This window comes from Prionailurus viverrinus, chromosome D1 (genome assembly GCF_022837055.1).
Source record: "Prionailurus viverrinus isolate Anna chromosome D1, UM_Priviv_1.0, whole genome shotgun sequence".
Classification (NCBI taxonomy): Eukaryota; Metazoa; Chordata; class Mammalia; order Carnivora; family Felidae; genus Prionailurus; species Prionailurus viverrinus.
In genome coordinates, this window is record NC_062570.1 from 97,243,333 (window position 1) to 97,263,329 (window position 19,997).

General features: G+C 58.5%; 1 protein-coding gene across 4 annotated transcripts in view; it reads left to right on the forward strand.

The window, feature by feature from the left end:
* The window catches only part of CD82 (CD82 molecule), a 48,976-nt gene extending 30,824 nt beyond the window's left edge, over positions 1 to 18,152 (forward strand). For all 4 annotated transcript variants that reach the window (XM_047877799.1, XM_047877802.1, XM_047877800.1 and 1 more), the window contains 7 exons: positions 887 to 959; positions 5,629 to 5,753; positions 5,844 to 5,918; positions 14,069 to 14,170; positions 16,106 to 16,309; positions 16,826 to 16,909; positions 17,212 to 18,152. In XM_047877799.1, coding sequence (XP_047733755.1) covers positions 887 to 959; positions 5,629 to 5,753; positions 5,844 to 5,918; positions 14,069 to 14,170; positions 16,106 to 16,309; positions 16,826 to 16,909; positions 17,212 to 17,289 — 741 coding nt within the window. In that variant the 3' untranslated portion in view covers positions 17,290 to 18,152. The remainder of the gene's footprint in view (positions 1 to 886; positions 960 to 5,628; positions 5,754 to 5,843; positions 5,919 to 14,068; positions 14,171 to 16,105; positions 16,310 to 16,825; positions 16,910 to 17,211) is intronic.
* Positions 18,153 to 19,997: the final 1,845 nt, after the last annotated feature.

The following is a 19,997-nucleotide window of genomic DNA, read 5'->3' on the forward strand; positions in this document are numbered from 1 at the left end:
AGATAGGTGCCCTGGGCATACAGAGCTGCATACAGCCCAGCCCTGCCCTCAGGGAGCTCACCGTGTAGCCTGAGAAGGACACACACAGCTGGTTAAAGCCAGTAGGAGGGGCGCCTGGGTGGCTCAGTCCGCTGGTTTGAACTTCCATCCAGAGATTTCGGCTCAGGTCATGATCTCACGGGTTTGTGGGATTCAGCTGGGAGTCTGCTGACAGTGTGGAGCCTGTCTGAGATTCTCTCTCTCTCTCTCTCTCTCTCTCTCTCTCTCTCTCTCTCTGCCTCTCTGCCCCTCCCCCACTCTCGTGTGGAGGCATGCTTTCTGTCTCTCAAAATAAGTAAGTTAACATTGAAAAAATAAAAGAAAATAAAGCCAGCGGGAATGGCTGTTCAGAAGGGTGCAGGAGTGGTTGCCACAGAGTAGGGGCCCCTTGGCCAGCCTGGGGGAGTCAGGAGGGCTCCTGTGGAAGCCGAGCTCTGAGGGGCAAGTGGCAAGTGGGCCTTGATGTTCAAGTCCGTACAGGGTTTTCCCCAGAGGTGGTTTGGGATGTTTGTGGCCCCTGAGATGGGCTGGGGGAGGGGGGGATGGCCCTGGGGAAGAGCCAGGAGGTAAAGCAGGAGGGCATCCCTGGGGGGAGGCTGATTGACTTGGTTTAACCACCCATGGGCCTGCGGTGGGGGAGACTGGAGGCAGGCCCTGCTGTCTGGATGGCTGGGGTGCACCGGGACTTGGGGTGCAGGGCCTGAGGCCACCCTGACATCCCTGGGCTGGGGCGGGGATGGAGGTGGTGTCCCCGCCCTTCCCCCCCCGCCGTGTCCTCCTGGCCTGGCTGCAGGGGCAGCCCGCAGGGCCCTCAGAGGCCCCCATTGACTGCACCCTCTCTTTCCAGATCCTGGGCGCGGTGATCCTGGGTTTCGGGGTGTGGATCCTGGCCGACAGGAGCAGTTTCATCTCTGTGCTGCGTAAGGACCCCTCTGATCCCCCTGCCCGGCTGGCTCTGGAGTGGCGGTCCGGGGCAGCAGGCAGGGCCATCGCAGGAGGACTTGAGCCTCAAAGCGGGTCCCTCTTCCAGCTGCCCTCAGGGCCTGGCCCAAGTCCTGTGCTGAGCACTCTGCCCTGGGCCCCCTCTGCAGGGGTTTTCAGAAGGAATTTTCTCTCCCTCCCTAAACAAAGCTGCTGTTGTCTGGAGAACAGTGGGGGGTTGAGGGAGGCTTGCTCTCCCATTCCCCGCCCTTCCCTCAGCCCTGACCTTGAGAAAGCCTCTTATATTCTCCTTCCCTCCATTTGCCGGCTCAGCAAAATGTGGGCAACAGTCCCTCCCCAGTCAGTTTTGGTAGATGGAGGAAAGGCCGGGAAAGACGGATTGTCAGGATTTGGTGACGTGCCTACTATGTGCCTGGTGCCAGTCAGACTGTTGGGGCCTGTGGGCTGAGGAGGAAACCACCGGGCACAGCAACCATTGTTTGTGTTCCTTATGCGCCAGGCATGGGGCCAAACGTTTTACACATGACAATTGCCTTAGTCCCTCAAGAGCCCCGTGAGGTAGGGACTCTTCTGTTGCTGCCTTACAAATGAAGAAAGGAGGCTCAGAGGAGTGATGTCCCTGGCTCAAGTTCACTTAGCTTCGAGTGACAGGTGTGAGATTCGAACCCCGAGAGCTTTGGTCCTGACCGCTGCCCATGGTAGGGGAACCACAGCAGGGAGGCCCCTTCTCTCACTGTTGAAGCAGGAGGAGAGAAGCCCAAGGCACAAGACCTTCCAGGTCTACACACACACACACACACATACAGCCTCCTCCAGGAAGCCTGCCAGGCTTGCTGCCCTGATCTCATGGCTGCCCTGAGGTGGAAGGGAGGCACGGCCGAGGGCCCCCCGAGTAGCACAGGGATGCCACTCCCATCAGTGAGTGCATCCTTGGCTCGCTTCCCTCCCAGCTGCTGCTGAGGCAGCAGGTTTGGACTCAGGCCCATGACAGCTGCTTGATTTGAATAAAGCGGAACCAGGCTAGGATGGGTGATGGAGAGGCCACACCTGTCACTGTGGCCCCAGGGGGCTAGGCCGCCTCTCAGACCTGAAAGGAAGCAAGGACGATCCACCGTCCAGCCACATCCGATGTGGCCTGGGGCTGGTAGTCTGGCCTCTTCCTGAGGGGTTGCAGACTGTACCCCCATTCTGGGGCTAGGGTCTGCATTTCCCGCCCCGGCGGGGTGCCCACACTCCCCGTGCCCACCCTCCATGGGCCCTGATGAGGCCCAGGCTCCCCACTTCCTGGCCGTGGCCTACACCCAGCAGGCACTACGCCATGGGGCAGAGTCTAAGGTCCGGCCCCTGCCCTCTGCACCTTGCCCCAGGCCCCAGGCTCCAGGAACCTCCTGCCACTTCTCCTGCCTCCTCCCATATCAGTTCTCAGACTCTGGAGCTGCCAGAATTTAGAGGTCCCCTAGGGGCACCTGGAATGTTTTCACAAATACAAGGGCCCCCAGGGATCTGACTCCATTGATGTGTGGGTGGGGGCCTGGAGTACTATGGTTTTGAAAAAGCTCCCCAGGTGCTTCCCCAGCCAGGGCTTGTAAACACTAACCTACCAGAGGAAAAAGACTTACTAAGAATCACACACAAAGTGAGGCTCAGAGCTGGGACCTGTGTCCCTGGCCTGCATGACATAGCTCTTCCCTTACCTAACCGTGGGTGCACGGGGCGAGGCGTTACATCTTACAGTGGGGGAAACTGAGGCACAGGAAGGGGAAGTAACTTGTCCAAGGACACACAGCTAGGAGGCAGAGCTGGGATATGAACCAGGTGGCATGGGTCCTGAGCTCCCGGAGCCCCAAGCCCCTGTCCTGCAGGGTCCCACACATTCATGCCTTAATGAGAGGAAGCAAGTGCAGTGGTTAGGGGCACAGACTCTGGAGCTGGGCTGCCATGGTTTGAATCCTGTCTCTGCTGCTTACTTACTAGCTGGGTAATCCTGGGCAAGTTACCTCACCTCTCTGTGCCTCTTTATCTGGAAAATGGGGATAATAGAATATACTGCAAGGTTATGGTGAGAAATGCAGTGAGTTCATACATGAAAAGCATTTAGAACAGCTCCTGGTGAAAAGTAAACCCTACACAAGTGATTACATTTATAACAACATCTTTAAGAAGTAGGATTTCGTTCCATTTCACAGAGCAAGAAATAGAGGCCAGAGAACGGCTTGCCCAGGCTGAGCCCGTTAGCAGCAGAGCTGGGATTTGAGCCCCAGTCCCTTCCGGCCTGGGTCCCTTCCTACCTCACTGGTAGCTGCCAGGCCTGGTGAGACCAAGATGTTTCTGCTGTGCACAGTGGAGGGCCACCCCAGAATGTCCACTTGTCCCCTTCCTAAGTCCAGATGCTGAGACCAGGGCCAGCCTGAGACCATGGGTGAGGTCAGGGACTGATGTCCACTAACTATTCTGAGAAACCGAGACCCCACATCTGGGCTAGCCTCCTGGAGGAGAACCTGAGTTGGGGTCTCAGCCCTGGGCACCTGGGTCGCCTGTTAGCCTCGCTGGGCTTCAAGGCTCGTAGGGACAAATCGGGATGTAAATCTACCCTCATCGGGCTGTTGTGGAAATTAAGCAGATGATTCGGATAAAGGGCCTTGTTCTGGCTGGCACACAGTGGATTCTAGGCAGTGCCAGTGTCTTTTTTCTGGGAGGTGTCCCTGGGAGGAACCCAAACCCGGGAAGCTTAGAGAAAGTGACACTTGACGGCCTCCCCCATGCCTGTGCCGATTGCCGAGAGCCTAGAATGAAAACTGGTTCAGTGCCCGGAGCCCCCTACACTCACCACAGCAGGGGCACTGCCCACCTGCCTGGGGGCTTCTGTGAGGAACTGGGCGGAGGCAACCCAGCCCTGGCACCCCGAGAATGGGGTGGGCTGTCCAGGGCTTTTCCGGAGCTCCAGAACACTCTGTCTGTGACCAGGAAGTGGAACTGAATCAGGCCCTCCTATCCACCCACATTTCGGCTTTGTAGTTTTTTCTAAAGGGCACTAACACCCCCTCGGTGGCCAGGGTGGGGATCTCAGCTTCTCCGAGGTCCCCCAGAGAGCCGGCCAGTGTTCTCCCTGCTGACGGTCACTTGTGTCAGCCCTGGCCACGGCTGAGTCATTAGGAGAGCAGGTTAAACTTCCAGATTCCAGGTGGTCCCCAGGGAAGTCTGTTAGTTGTGATAGACCCAGGAACCCACACTAATACACTCCAGGCTGCCCACCAGGTTTCTGGAAACATCCTGTCCCGGCTGTCTCCCTGAGAGTGCAGGGGCTGTCGTGGGAGGAGTCCGCAGCCCCTGCCAATGGGAGGCGCGTGACGGCCTCGGGTAGAGCGCATCCCAGGCCGGCAGGCTGGAGGTGGGCAGGAGCTGTGCCCTGTTGTCGCGAGTGATGTGATGGGCTTCTTGGGAAGGAAGAGGGTCTTCTTTCCCTGAAGAGGGTCTCATGCCATCAGGCCCCTCTCGCTCTGCCTCACGCATATTACTGCCAGACTCACACCCTCGCCTTCTGTCTCTCCTTCTTCAAATACGTCAGGCCCACTGCTTCCTCCTTGCTGTTCCCACGGCCTGGAATGCCTTCCCCTCAGGTCTTCACCAGGTCACTTCTCCATCCTGGTCTCAGCTCACATGTCAGCTGCTCAGACCGGCCTCCCCGACCCAGCCAACCCACTCCCTGCCCCGTGGTTCTCTACCTGAGCCGGCTTCCATGGCTTCTTGGCCTGCCCCCAAACCAGAGATCTGTACTGTTTTTTACCTATGGCCCCCCACGCCCCAGCCCACTGGAGGGGTCAGCTCCTCGGTGTCGGGACCTCATCAGTCTGTACCCCCAGCAGCCCAGCACAACGTCTGGCACGCGGCGGGCACCTGGGAGATTTGTTGGCCGAGTGAATGAACGAGCATCACGCCTACGTCAGCACGCGTGCCCCATGCGTCAGGGGAAAGAGCGTGGAATTGGGGGCGTGCAGCTTTCCACACCCCAGCTCGGTGCTTGCCCCTGGGCCTCTCCGAGCCTCTGTGAGGTGGCCGTGCCCCAGCCTACCAGGCAGGATGATGTCAGAGCTAGAGACGGTGTGCGTGAGGCTCTGGAGGGCAGTGAGTGGGCCGGTGAGGCTGGGGTTTATTATGACAGGGATAAGGAGGAAAGCAGGCCTTCAGTGTCTGTAGCCCCAGCAGAACCTGCCCGTCCGTGGTTCATTAACTCAGCAGGTATTCATTCAGGTAGCTCTTTGCTGCACTAGACAGTATTCGGGGAGCTGGGGGTTCAACGGGGACCAAAGTCCCTGCCCTCATCCGGCTCACCCCTTCGCGGAGGCAGTAGGCCAGGAGCAGGATACATCAGTAAAACATAGTCTTTGCAATCCTAAGTGCCCAGGAGAGCATCAAAGCAGGGCTGGGGATTAGGACCGATGAGAGGGCGTGGACATCCAAGGGAGGCAGCTCCCAAAGCGGGGAGGGAGCGGGTCCTTGGGTGGGGGCTGACCCCAGCACTCTGACTCCAGGGTGGGGCGGTTAGGAGCGGGCCCAGACCTGCGGGCTTTGCTCCCGACTGACGGTGGTGCGCTTCAAGAGGGTGAGCCGCCCCCGGGCTGCACTCAACGCCCCTCTTTCCATCCCCAGAGACCTCCTCCAGCTCGCTCAAGGTGGGAGCCTCCGTCTTCATCGGCGTGGGGGCTGTCACCATGTTCATGGGCTTCCTGGGCTGCATCGGTGCCATCAAGGAGGTCCGCTGCCTGCTGGGGCTGGTGAGTGCGGCTGGCCCGCCGAGGGGGGCGCAGTGGGGGGGCACCTGGTAGCGGTGCCCGGCTGACTCCATGCTGCTCTGTGTCCCCCAGTACTTTGCCTTCCTCCTCCTGATCCTCATCGCTCAGGTGACCGCTGGAGCCCTCTTCTACTTCAACATGGGCCAGGTAAGCAGCCTCCCGGGTCCCCGCTGGGCGGGGATGGGCCCCCGGGGGTGGGCGAGAGACAGGGGCCCTCTGAGTTGTCCCAGACTAGCCCAGGAGGTGCCTGGCAGCCTCTCAGCCCTCCGGTCCCTGCGATCTCCCGTCTCGGGCAGAGTTGCTGCAGGGCCTGAACGCGGTAGCTGTGCCCCAGCACTTTGTAGCTGCGGGGCGGTGGGCGAGCCGCTCGCCCCTGTGCCCGTCTCACCTTCCGCAAACTGGGGAACTAAGGACGATAATACATTCAACTCCCAAGGTTCTGGTGAGCAATCAGTGAGATTACTCTGGTAAAACCCAGCATAGCGCTTGGCATGGTTGTCCTTGTTCTTAGGTACCTCAGCAGGTACTAGATCATGCCATGAGGCCCAGGCAGGGGACTGTCAGCAAAAACATTTGTGTCACAGGGAAGGCACTCAGCTTTAAGGAATAGAAAAGCAGGCTTACTGTGGCTTAAACCCGAAAGACATCTGCCATCGACATAACCAGAAGCCGGGTTTGGAGTCTCAAAGACCGTGCGTGCCACTCACTATGTGACAGCACTCACCTCACGGTCACAAGACGGCTGCCGCAGCACCAGGCACAACATCTGTGTTGCTGCAGCCAGAAGAAAGGGAAAGGGACAAAGGCAAAGTAAGTGCTCCCACAGCCTTCCCCAGATGGGGTCGCAAAGGCACCCCTGGCTTTAAGGGGTCTCCAAAGACAGGCACAAAGGAGAAGGGAGCCGGGAATAGCTGTGGGGTGGGCCAGTCGATTGTGACCGTCAAAGTTACCGTTTATGGAGCGCCTATTATGTGCACATGGTATGTTCTAGAAGCTTCTCCCACATGGTCTTGTTCTGTGGCAGCTGTGCACTGTGTTATGTTGGCAGACGGGGAGGCAGGTGTTGAGAGGGGTGGGTGTGGCCAGAACAACAATAATAGTAACTAGAATCACCAGCATCCCTGCGGTTGGTTCAGCACATACCATATAGTGAGTACAAGGCCAGCCACTTGACTTTCATTCTTTGACTGATCCTCACCATGCCCTCCCTCTCAGGGTAGCGTGTGAATCCCCGTCCTATGGGTGCAGGGCAAGGGCACCCAGCCAGCCCGTGGCCGGGCCAGGCGAGGGCACAGACTCCCGGACTCTCGGCCAGAGCTCGCGCCAGACCCACTGCACGTGGCCTGTGACCCAGCTGACCCTGGGGGCCCTGCCTTCCTCCAGCATTACAGTTCTTGTCCACCAATGGGGGAGGCAGAGCTGGTGGCTAGCGGGCCCCCACCTGTTACCACTTGAAGGTCAGGTTGCCTCAAATCACTCTTACAAGGAAGGTGAGAGAGCATTCAACCATCATCAGCCACTGACACCGAACGGAGCCTAGAACAGGTCCGGTACTGGCTGCTGCACGCACACGACAGTCACTGTGCTTTCCCCACTACAAGGCCTAGGAGATCGTGGGCATGGTACCCTCGTTTTGAGACATGGGAGCACAGAAATTAAGCAGCGTGACCAAAGGTCACACGGCTAGTAAGTGGCAGAGCCAGGATTTGAACCCAGGCAGCTCGCTTTCTGGGTTCATATTGGTGAAATTTGCTTTGCCGTGGTCCCTACCTGAGTCTGCCTTACTTATTTATAAATCACACCCAGCCTGTTTCTCCGGAGATTTAGAGCTGAATTCCAACACAGGCACAGGGTCACTAAAATCAAGAAGAGAGATGGGAAGAGGAAAACCAGTGTCCCTGAAGCCAGGGGACGAGGTGCTCATGGTAGCTGAGGGCTAACTTGAATGCTGAGCTTCCTGGCAGCCAAGGCAAAAGGGGAAATAGTGGTTTCGGTAAATGAAAGGAAGTTCGCTTGGCGATCAGACAGGAAGGCAGTGTTTAAGGGAGGGAAACTCTTTCCAGTGAAAGCTCGTGAGATCCGGTCTTCATTTCAGCCCTCTTGGCACCCAGGGCTTCTCTGAGACCCAGGCCGTGGTACCTTAATCAGGGTGAATAAAAACAGGGCCCCAGTGAGTTCCTATGATTCAGAAGCTGGTCGACTCTATAAGGTTTTTGAGCTGTCCCTTTCTCATCCTCTGTGTGTTTCCCCATCTACGTTAATAAAGATGGCGCCCATGTACCGTCATCTATCGAATGACAAGCACATGCCAGGAGCTGAGTACTTGGTACTTGGTACTTGGTTCAGTTGTACAAGCATTTTCCAATTGAAGAAACTGAGGCTGAGAAAAGCAAAATGACTTTTAGACACAGCCACACATAACTCGGATGCGTCAGAGTGGAGAATTCCATCCCGATCCCTCTGACCCAAGGCCCATGCCTCCCGCTACAGTAGGCTGCCTCCCTGTGGGCTGGTATAATCTCTGCTTGGCCAGTGACCAGGAGCTATGCCTCAGAGGCGTCCCACAGCCCCAGAGCAAGGCCTGTTTGGAGAATCGGGACTCCCGACTCCAGTCCAGACTGTCACACCCCTCTGCCTCCTGCTTACCGCACCCCACCCCCCTCAGGCTCCACATCTCATGCCTCCGGGTCCCAGCCTGCCTCAGCTTGGCCCCCCCTCTTCTCCTGGAAGGCAGAGGGATGTTTCCTGGCTCTGCTGGGGAAGTTCTGGCACCACTCTATCACCCCGAGTTGGAACGAATGATTTATTTTTTCTTTCCCAGCACATTGTAAATCCCGGTGGAAGACTAAACATGCCCTTGATGATGTTTATTCCTGCAGATGAGGTCCAGCTGGGGAGGTGAGCCTTGCTGAGCCTGAAGGGAAGAAGTCTTTTAAAAGCAAGGGCCCATCCTTCCCCTCACTCTCCAGGCCTCCCGGGCAGGTGGGAAGGACGAGCCACCGGGCCCCCCCTGAAGAGGTCTCCGGGGATGCCATTTGTCCTTCCTGCCCCAAGTTCTCAGCAGCCACTGTCCCCAGGGGAGCGACCGGGGAGGCTGGGAGCCTTGGGCAAGACACGTGGCCTCTCAGGCCCTGGGTTATCGCATCTGTAAATCGAGGGGAAGCCTGCTGGGCCCCCACTCCCAGGGCTGAAGCGAGCACACGCTGCAACACGTGTATAAAATAGGATAGGGTGGGGGCCAAGGCCTCAAGTCCACAACCTAACTGCCTGGGTGGTGATGCCTGCTCTGAGGCCCCCCGGCAAGTGACTCCGCCCACCTCCTTATGCCTCACTCGCCTTGCAGGTCAACCAGCCGTAACCGTGCGTGTCCACCAACCCCCCCCCCCTCCTTATCGGCAATCCTGAAACCCAAGAACCACTTTGAAAGGCAAAAAATGCCACTTGCAGCCCATTTGGTGGCAAAATCAAACCTAAGCAGAAGCAAGGCTATCTGTGGCCTCTGTTTACCCCCATTTAGGAGTCCCTCGGGAATTATGAATGGGAGAGACCGCGGGGTGTGGCACAAACCCCAGTCCCTTTCTAAAAGTGGAACCTCCCTCGGTGCCAGGGCACGCTGGCCCCAAGGGCCACCTCAGAGCGCTCTGCTGAGAATGAAGACTGTCGCCGCGTGGGAAGGGCATAGCGTGGTGCCCGCCCAGAGCAGACATCTGCTGGCTCCGTTGCAAGGGTCTACCGCGATTGTCACCGTCATTAACTTCACTGATGCTTAGTAAGGGCTCAGTAAATGGCGGCCGTACCTGTTGCCATTGGTGGAACCTGAGTATTAGCAAGAGCTGTGGGCACCGGGATTTGGGAGTGAAGATTCCCTCTGGCTGTTTCCTCATCTGACTATCCAGCCTATTTAGTGGACACAGCCCAGGTCTGGGCTCCAGAGGCCCTGTGTTCTGGGGTGGGCTCGGACGATTTACCCGGCCTCTCTGAGTCTCAGCTGTGGTCTGGGGCCATTCCCAGCTCTGACACTCTGGGATCCTGACTTGTTCTCCGCAGGCAGTGGAGAGTGGGAGAGGGTCAGGAGGAAGGACGTGAACATACTGTTTGCCAGGATGTCGGGCACTGGCCTTGGCGTGCTTAAGCAGGCCATACTGCTAACCCGCCCACAACCTGCACGGGGGAGGCCACCGGGGCTTCGGTGGGTTCCACCGGGGGCTTGAACAGAAGGCCTAGGGGCTGAGGGCTGGCGTGGGCTGGGTGGGAGCTGCGGGGTAGAGGTGGTGACAGTGGCCGGGCCACACTGCTGGATGCTCCCCCGGGAGGCTGGTCAGGAGAACTGTGATGCCCTTCCCCCACCTCCTCTTTCCCACCTAGGAAGCTCAGAAGAGCCAGTGCGCCCACACCCTAACGTACAGGTGGTAAGACGGGTTCCTTGAGGACAATGCGGTTCTGTGAGATGCCTGCTCACTGTGCTGGAAACTTCCTGGTCCACCGGCCTGGATTTCTACCGGCCCTGGGTGTGGGCAGCTGGAGCCAGGACAGAGAGAGGTAGCCCTTCCCTTCCCTCTCGGGAAAGGGAAGAAGGCGTCCAAGCTGCCCTTCTGGAAGGGAATCATGGAGAGAGTGGGATGGAGACTGGCATACCTGTCAGGTGCTGGGGCCTGTGTGGTTCCATGGCAGCGGAGGGCAGTGCCTGACTCAGACTCTGCCCAAAGGAACTACGGGAGCCTGGGGAGTTCTGGGCTAGCTGCTTGTGTAGACTGTGGCTGGCTTTCAGGAAAGACGGAGGCGGTGGGGACTAGGAACAAACAGGCTTCCCCCTCTGAGTTCACCATTGCAAAGGGCCCGCGTTTCCTATCGGGATCCCAGGATGATGCCTCAGATCTGCTGTATCTGCAGGCTTTTTTGTTTTTTCATTTTCTTTAGTTTTTATTTTTGAGAGAGAGAGAGAGAGGTAGACACAGAATCCAAAGCAGGCTCCAGGCTCTGAGCTCTCTGCACAGAGCCCGACGCGGGCCTCGAGCTCAAGGAACATGAGATCGTGATCTGAGCCAAAGTCGGATGCTCAACCGACTGAGCCACCCAGACGCCCCAAAGTTCTTACTCATTTTGAAGCAAGGGGCCCCGCATTTTCGTTTTGCACTGGGCTCTGATTACACGGCCGGTCCTGGGCAGGACCCTTCATCGCACAGATAGTTCCACAACCCAAACTGGCCGGAGCTGGCCGGAGGCTCGGCTGGATCCCAGGACTCTGTCCCTCTCCATCCCTCGCTCCTGGTCTCCTCCATCGGCTCCCTTCTCAGGCAGGCCGTCCCCAGGGGAGCCTGAGGTGGCCGCCAGCAACATAGGCCCTCATTCCGCCAGACTCGTGGAAAGAGAAGGTCCCCCCGGGTAACGAGCCCGTTCTTGAACCACTCACTCTACTCAGGGTGTGGCCGCTTGGGACTTGCCCGCGTCAGCGGGGGGAGGGACAGAGCTTCCCAGCCCCGTGGACGTATTGAGGGGTGGTTACCCCTGAGGAAAGCAAGTACCGTTTCGAGAAGGGAGAATCCAGTGCAGAGCGGACAAGTTGTGGAGGCAGGGGCGCGGTGAGATAGTGGGCATCTTCCCGCTCCCCCTCCCTGTTCCATCGCGTCCCAGGAGAACTACCTGGTTGCCAAGGTGACCTCCCTGAGCTCCCAACAGGGCTTCCTGGGCCTCAGGACCCCCAGGCATCCGCTCCGGGCTGAACCAGCCCCACGCCCTGGCCCCTAAGGCCCGGCTATGTCCTTCAGCTACCTTCTGGGCTGCAGGACGGTGTGGTGTTTCCATGGAAACCACCCAGCCTCGATGGAAACCACCCAGCTTCCATCACTTTCTCATTTCAGAGGGACTGAAATAGGGAAGTCCCGGCTGCTGTGGCAACCACGCTGGGGAATAAATAGAGTCTAGGTCGCTGGGGCAGGCAGGTGGGACAGCCGTGGGAGAGGCAGCCCGCCATGCAAATGCCTCTGGGGACCCCCCTGCTTGCCACACCTCGCCTCGGGGATCCTCTGCCCACTGGGGAGAAGAGGTGGAGAACAGACGGTCAGGGCCCAAAGGCCCGAGACCCGCAGGCAGCTGGCCCCAGCTGTGTGACAGGGGCCGGCCACTCAGCTTCTCTGGGCCCTCCTTGACACGGCCCTGACCTACTGCAGGGTCTGGCCATGCGTTTTAAGTGCTGGCAGGGCTTAATGGGTGAACACTTAGGCTGGGAATCAGACAAGTCTGGGTCTAAATCCCAGCAGCTCTTCACGTGTTGACTGCGTGAGCCCGGCCAAGTTATTTAATCTTTCTGGGCCTCGCCTTCCGCACCTCCGAAAACGAGGGACCGGTCTGCCCTGAGGATTAAAATGAATCAATGCCCTCAAAGTGCTTAGCACAGTGCTGGTGCAGGGCACGCACTTGATAAAAGCTAGCCACTGTTGTTGTTGTGATTAGTACCAACAGGAAAGCTTTGCAAATCGTGAAGCTCGCGGGGGGCCGGGGGGGGGGGGGCAGTAAACTAAAAAGTACCATGCTGGGAGTTGTGTCAAGAGGGAGAGGGGCAGAGAGCCCTCCTGGGGAGGGGGCTAGTGTCCTAGGGTTAGTGAGGGGGGCAGGGAGCCATCCTGGGGAGGGGCTAGGGTCCCAGGGTTGCGGAGGTGGGGGGCAGAGATCCGTCCTGGGGAGGAGGCTAGTCTCCCAGGGTTGGAGGGGGGGTGGGCAGGAAACCGGGAGCTAGGGCTGTGGGTCCATCCGGAGGATGTGGGTTCTCTGAGCGCTATGTGAGAGCCTCCTGTGGGGTTCTCGCGGAAACCCACTCACTGCACTATGAGCTGGGCTCTGAAAACCCCTGCCTGGAAGTACCTGTCCCATATCCTAATCCTTTCCCCAGAACCCAGGGGCACGTTTGCGGCCATCCCCTTGGCGCCCTGGCCCCTTGCCCTGGGGTTCTGTGGTGACAGCAGGAGGCTGTGACCAGCCTCTTCATGCTGATGTGCCAGGAAGGCCCCGGAACAAAGTCCACGGGAGAGGCCAGGCGGGGCCAGGCTGGGGCTGGCTCTTGCCCCCTTCCCCCCCCCCCCCACTCCTACCTGGAGTTGGGGCCCTCCCTGTTCTCAGTTCTCAAAGCCGGTTTCGGGTTTGCCTCCCTTTGCACAGCTGACTTGTTCCTGAAAAGCTGCCGAATTGCGAGCCTCTGTTTGGAGCTCCGCTGAAGGGCCTTTGGGGTTGAACCGTTTGTCCCCTGCACCCCTTCTCTGCCTTCTCTGCGAATCGCCGTTTTCTTGGTGGGGTTCAGGTGCCTCGCTCTGTCACCGAGGGACCCCAAATTCCCAAGCACGGAGGGGGATCAGGACGGTCAGGATCTGGATCTTGTGGGGCCTTGGCAGGCACGAGGATTAGTTAGTTGGGAGAGTGTGAGTACCAGCCTTGTGTGAGGCGTGTCACAGAGTACACGCCCATTCGGTATTCAGGCACACCACTCCTACTCCGGCCAGGCTTCAGCAGGTACAGCCCTTGCTCCCATGGAGCTGACATCCCAGTGAAGGGGAGAGATAATAAATCCTGAAAACAAATGAGCACGGGACGACAGCACTAGGAAGGAAAACACAGCCTGCCTGCCTGCCCTTGCAGGTCGAGGAGGGCCTGGGAGGGGTGGGTGGAGGGGATAGAGAAGGGATGTGTTCTATAGGGTGATCTAGGAAGACCTTTCTGAAGAGGTGGCATTGAAGCAGAGCCCTGGAGGAGGTGGAGGAGTGAGCCTTGTTAATATTTGGGAGAAGGGGAAAAACAGCTGGTGGGAATAATAAGTGCAAAGGCCCTGGGGCAGGAGCGCGCCTGGCAGGAAGACAGCAAGGAGACCTGTGTAATCGAAGCAGAAGCAGTGAGAGCAGAGGAAAGGGGGTTTGGGAGGAGCAGGGGCCGAACAACGTAGGGCCTTGTGGGCCACTGAGGGGATGATGCTGGAGTTCTTCCCGAGAGGGCCAGGGGGCCACTGGAGGGTTTGCAGCAGTGACATGGAAAGATGCACATTGAAAGGGTCCTGCAGCCACTGACTGCTGAATAGAGCATAGGGTGGGAGTGGCTGGCCCTGACCGCTCCGGGCTTAGTGTGGCGGCCAGCAGGCGGTTGGCACCCTGGAAGTACCAGGAAAGTAGTTGGAATGGACAGTGAAATGCCTTCAAGCCAAGAGCGTGTCCCTAGAGTTGGGGTGGGTGAGGAGAGAGGCCTTCTGAGTAGATGTGACCACAGGTGGCGCACGGGTTTCAGGAAATCTGCCCTTGATCTTGTTCTCCGCTCTGCAGCTAAAGGAGGAGATGGGCAACGTCGTGACCAAGCTCATTCAGAACTACAAGGATGGTCACGAGGACAGGCTGCAGGAGGCCTGGGACTACGTGCAGGCTCAGGTGAGGCGGGGGTGGCAGGGACAGGGCGGCGTGAGGGTCCCGGCCTGTGTGGGTCTGGGTGTCCGTGTCCCTGACAGAACGTGCCAGTGACCGTGTCTGTGCGTGCGTATCTGTTGGGGGCAAGGGGGTCCCTGAGGCGTCCCCTTCCCTGGCGCCCCAGCCACCACAGTCCCTCGCTCAGGGGGCCCAGGGTCCTGGGGGCTGCCCGAGGCTCGCAGCGCTCCGGTCTGGGGTCAGGAAGAAGGCCCTCGTGTCACGCCAGGCTGGGGAGTGTCGGGAGTCCGTCCTGGGGGCTGAGGAACCGTGTGCCAAGGCTGATATGCTCACACGAGTCTGAGTGGAGGCTACCTCTGGGAGGGTATTGTCAGGACAGGTGCCGTGGGAACCTTCTGGGGTGAGAGGAAGGTTCTATCCAAATCCTGATGCAACTGGCAGTTAATGCCAGTATGTGTGTGTGAACATCAAGCTGTTTGTGCCAGTGTTTGGGTATTCCACCTCAGTTACAGAGAGAGAGATCCACTGACTGACTGACTGAATGAATGAATGGCTGAATGAATGGCTGAATGAATGGCTGAATGAATGAATGAATGAATGAATGGCTGAATGAATGAGTGAGTGACTTGCACTCTGTGTTCCCAGCCTGCCCTGGTGGTGAACCATTCACCACACCCACAAATGGACCCCAGTGATGGTGAGGATCAGATGGGGCGAGTTCGGGGGGTGGGGGGGCTGTGTCAGCTGGAAGGCTCGGTGCGCGCAGGAAGATGTTTTCGTCACACGCTCCGTGTGACCCGCCATTGCTGAGATTAGAAGGACGCTGCTGTCCCAAGATGAGCACGTACACCTTCAAGGAGTCTGGGGCAGAGCTGGGTCCCTCGAGGGATGGCGTGCACCCTACCGTGGGAGGCAGCTGACTGGTTGGGGGGTTCCCGAGGCAGACAAGGCCTCTAGATCATTCTGTCAGACGCTGCTTGGAACTGGGGCTAAGAAAGCTGACTGAGTCAGGCTCCAGGGGGCTGGAATACCAACTCTGACACTTCCTGAGCCTCAGTTTCCTTGTCTGTAAAATGGGGCTGTTGATCCATGCCCGTGTGAGATGTTTCTGAAGCCCACGGCCCTTACGCACCACCTGAGTGGGGAGGTTTTATTGCTCCTGCACAACCACTGAGACGTGGGCCGGTGGTGGCTGGAGACAGATCCTGGCACCAGTCAGGGTAGGAGGCTCTGCCTGGTGTGGTGGAAGGGCCCAGGACACCTGTCTGCTTTTGCTGAGCGTGTGAGGGCCTGGGGGTGCCCCTCAGAGGCCTCAGCCTCCCTGCCAGAGGAGGCAGCCAAGTTCCGGAGCAGATGAAGCCGGGAGGAACTACTGCCTGCAGCCCGGGGAGCCTGAGCGTGCTTGGCTCGCCCCCTGCTGGCCACCGGGCTGCTCGTCAGGCACCTGCCACCCTGAGATGGGAGGGAAGCAGGCGGGGGCACAGACCACACGCCTGAGCCACAAAGACCACAAAGTTGAGCCGCTGGTCAGTGGCAGAGCTGGGATTCGAACCCGGTAGCCTGACTCTAGACCCCCCCCCCCCACTCTTCAACTATGTGCCGTTCACCTTTCTTGTGTCCTATACGACTACGTTCTGTCTTTCAACTTGAACGTCCCTCCTGTTCTCCTTTATTATTTTTACTGCTCCCAATTTATTTTTCCTCCTGTTTTAATATTTATGGTATGTGTTTCCTGAAAGCCCCTTTAAATTCCCCGTGGCTCACAGAAGCCAAAGTGAAACCTGAACTCTGATCCTGGCGATTTGGGCAGGACCTGGGGGTGGGGGGGGCGGTGGTACCTGAAAGCGGCAGATCCGAGCCTCCGTCCTGGGAGACCCCACCCCGGCCAGGAGGGCGGCCTGCCTGAGGGCCGGGGCCACAAGCGGCTGGTCTCCCCGGCAGGTGAAGTGCTGTGGCTGGGTCAGCTTCTACAACTGGACGGACAACGCTGAGCTCATGAACCACACCGGTGTCACCTACCCCTGTTCCTGTGAGGACCAGGAGGGGGATGACAGCTTCCCTGTGAAGACGGGCTTCTGCGAGGCCCCTGACGGCAACAGGACCGAGAGCGGGAACAACCCTGAGCTCTGGCCCGTGTACCGTGAGGTGCGTGCAAGGTGGAGCTGGGGCTGGGCCTGGGGCACTCGTGGGTTCGGGCACAGGCCAGTCAGGCTTGCCTGGGCTACTCCTTCCTGCCTCCCCTCCTTCCTTCCCTCCTTCCTTCCTTCTTCCCTCCCTCCCTCCCTCCCTCCTTTCCTCCTTCCTTCCTTCCTCCTTCTCTCCCTCCTTTCCTCCTCCCTCCTTCCCTCCCTCCCACCTAACCTTCTTCTTTCCTTCTCCTTTCCTCCTAGCCTTCCTCCCTTCCTTCCCTTCCTTCCTCCCTCCCTCCTTCCTTCCTCCCTCTCTCCTTCCCCCCTTCCTTCCCTTAGCTGTTCCTGCCCTTGATTCATCTGTTTGCTTGTCATTTGTACCTGCCTCTACATATTCGTTAATTTATCCATTCAAGGAGCACACTCCCCTCTCTGCAGGCCCTCTGCGCTGGGGGCGGGCCCTCCTGGTGATTGTGCATGGAGGGGGGAGGCGGCTGGGCGTGGGTGACATGGCTGTGTTCCCCCCTTGCAGGGCTGCATGAAGAAGGTGCAGGTGTGGCTGCAGGAGAACATGGGCATCATCCTAGGCGTGTGTGTGGGCGTGGCTGTCACTGAGGTCGGAATCCTTTCCCCCCACCCAACCCCCCCCAGCCATATCCCATTGTCCTTGCGCTGCTGAGGCCCCCTGGAGGCTGAGGCCCATCAGCTTCTAGAGGCCCTGCAGCAGGCCTGGCCTGACCACTGCCCCTCCCTGAGCCCCTCTGCCGCTGGAATCACAGGCTGGGCACGAGGCTTTCGTTGTGGGTCTGCTTAATCCTGTGCAAACCCTGTGACCCTCGCTGACCCGGACAGTGAGATGCCGCTCCGGGGACCTGGGTGGCCCTGCCTCCCTCTGACTCTTGCCCTCTCCCCCAACAGCTCCTGGGGATGCTCCTGTCCATCTGCCTGTGCCGGCACATCCATTCCGAAGACTACAGCAAGGTCCCCAAGTACTGAGGCAGCTGCCGCCCCCACCTCCCTGTCCATCCCCCAGCCTCATGGCTTCTCGGGGTCTCCCTGGCTCTCCTCCAGGCTCACCTCCCACCTCCCTCCCCCACACCCATCCTGTGCCGGCTGGAAGCAGGGGGCTTTCTGGGGCCTGGACCCCTCTCCCTACCTTTCTGCCTCCAGACTTGAGCCCCGGGTGCTCTGTGGATCCTCAGCTTACCGCCAGGGTTCTCTTAGCAATCCAGAGAAAACGCTCCCCGCAGCGTCCCTGCACAGGCGGACTGGGTTTCTACCTGCCTTGGGAGCTGTATATATTGGATGGCAAAGTGTATTGAAAATTGAGGGTCAGGGTGGGGGTGGGGGGTGGATCAGGCACCCTGGGCTGTCAGGGGATGCCCACTGCGTGGGTAAACTTTTTTTCCACGATAACGCTTCTGTCTTTGGTTTTCACATTTTCATTGAAGGCAGTGGGAGAGGGCGGGCTTCGCCTGACCGTAGGAGCAGCAACCCTTCCCCGGGCGGCCCCAGCCCTGCCCTGGCAGCTCAGCTCAGCCTAGGCCGTGCCGTGAGCTGGCAGAAGAGCCCCCTAGACAAGGGAGTCTGGACTGGCCCCGGGCTGCTTAGGGAATCCGAAGGGCGAACTCTTGGGGCATGACACAGAGCTGACCCTGCATTCACCAGGATCCCGCGCTATCCAGGGACGGGGGGAAGGATGCTTTTCCTGGGAGAAGCTAGGCTGGCCTGTCGTCTGCCCCCTAGGGAATGGGTGGGTGAGGCTGTGCCTTGTGAAGGGGTGGGGAGAGGCTCTGTGCGTAGCTCTGTAAAACATGTTCGAGGTTTGACAACTAACTATTAAAGAGGATTTGTAACAATCCAGTTGGCTGCGTGGAGATACTGCTTCTGAAGTCAGGAGGACCGATGGAGAAGAGGCCGGCGGCGCCTGAAGCGGGGCCCCGAGGGCCATGGCTGGGAGGTGTTTCCGCTGGGCCCACCAGGTGGCGCTGCTGTCCCAGCCAAGGAGCCCGGCGGAGCCCGAAGTTGTTCCTTCTTCCATGGCTACGTCCAGGCACCCCACCAGCCCCGGGCTGGTGAGCCTTTCATACCAGCGGGAGCACTGGTGAAAATGCAGATTCCAGGGCCCGGGGGTTCTGATGCAGCAGATCTGGGTTGGAAAAGAATCTGCATTTTTAGCAGCCCGCCAGTGATTCCTGATTCATGTTGCTTTAGATCCCCAGGCCCTGATAAGATGTAGCCACAGATGCTCCCCAAAGGGGGTGGGGGGGGCAGGCCAGACAGCCTTGTCTCCAGCCGGGAGGTAGGAGCACACACTTTAGGGACAGTGTGTCTGTTGACCTGAACCTAATTAATTTCTTGCAAAAGACTTTCTGTGGCTGCTCCACAGGCTCAAGCCCGTGGAAGGCACGGGGACAGCCCCAGGGGCCGAGGAACCCTGCAGCTCCATGGAGGCCGCCCTCCGCTGCAGTCAGAGGCTCTCCCTGGAGCTCTTACAGTGCACGGAGGTCTGAGGGCTCTGAGTGAAGCCATTCCAGCTTATTTATGACCTGCTTCATTCCACGGGGAAGTACGGGTAATAAAATATAAAACATAACGGGGAAAAATACAAAATTATGAGGAAATAGAGGCATGGGTGAGATAAGTGCTGCTGAGTTGCCCCACCTGGTGGTGGCACATTTGTGCTGTGCACCTCACGTGTTCTCCATGGCTGTACTCAGAGCAGACATCACTAGTCGATCGCCATTCTCATTGCCTTAGCCCAGATGCCAAGGCCATGCTCAAAGCAAATGTTACTCATTGCAGCCTCGGAATCCTTCCCTAGTCGGTACTATCCATAAATCAAGTTGGCATGCAAAATGAAAGCAGTTGCCGTCTCTGAGCTCTGGTTGTTTGGTTGAGCCATATCTAATTTTGCCTCCGAGCTTCCTGGTGGTCAAAGCAAGAAGGGAAACTCTGTCAGCTTTATAGCTCTCATTTCCCAAGGTTTCCTTAGCTTAGCTACTAGGAAGAGTGTGGCTGGCTGGAATCTAGAATTCAAGACCACCCTCAAACACACAGACTCTGATATCCCTTCGTGACTGGAGCAAAAAGCATAAGTGAGCCTACTGGGCCCGACCTTACGCTGGTTATTGGCAGCAAGGACAGAAGCTGTGCGTCTGTCAAGGAGTAGACAGGAAGACCCAGTGAATGCATGCAAAGCAATTGGGTGACCATTTCACATAGTAATCGGTGCTTAAATAGCATGTGCTCTGTCCTGGCCTCCCTGACATAGGTTAGCGGATTTACTCACTATAATCCTATGAGGTGCCTATCCCTCATTCTCCCCAGTTTACAGATCAGGATGATGAACAAGTGATCAAATGATTTCAACATCCTGCTGTCGCCGACAGGAGCCAGAGTCACTCCCCGGCCCTCTGGTGGCACGGTCCACAGGCTGAGGTGGATCTGGGAGTTGTCCCACACTGGCTGCCCGCTCTGGCCCGTGGAGGGACCCACATGCCACCCCTGGCCTGATGATGGCCTCCTAGGGGAAGAGAGGCTGAGTCCCCGCCTGTGGGTCAGATAAGGAGACTCGGAGCCGTGTGGGGTGGGGACGCAGTCGGATTCAGCTCAGAGGTGCCTCGGTGCCCACTCAACAGTCCCACATCCCCAGGTCTCAGGGAGGGCTTCTCAGAGGAGGGGCTTGGGCCGTGGGAAGAGCA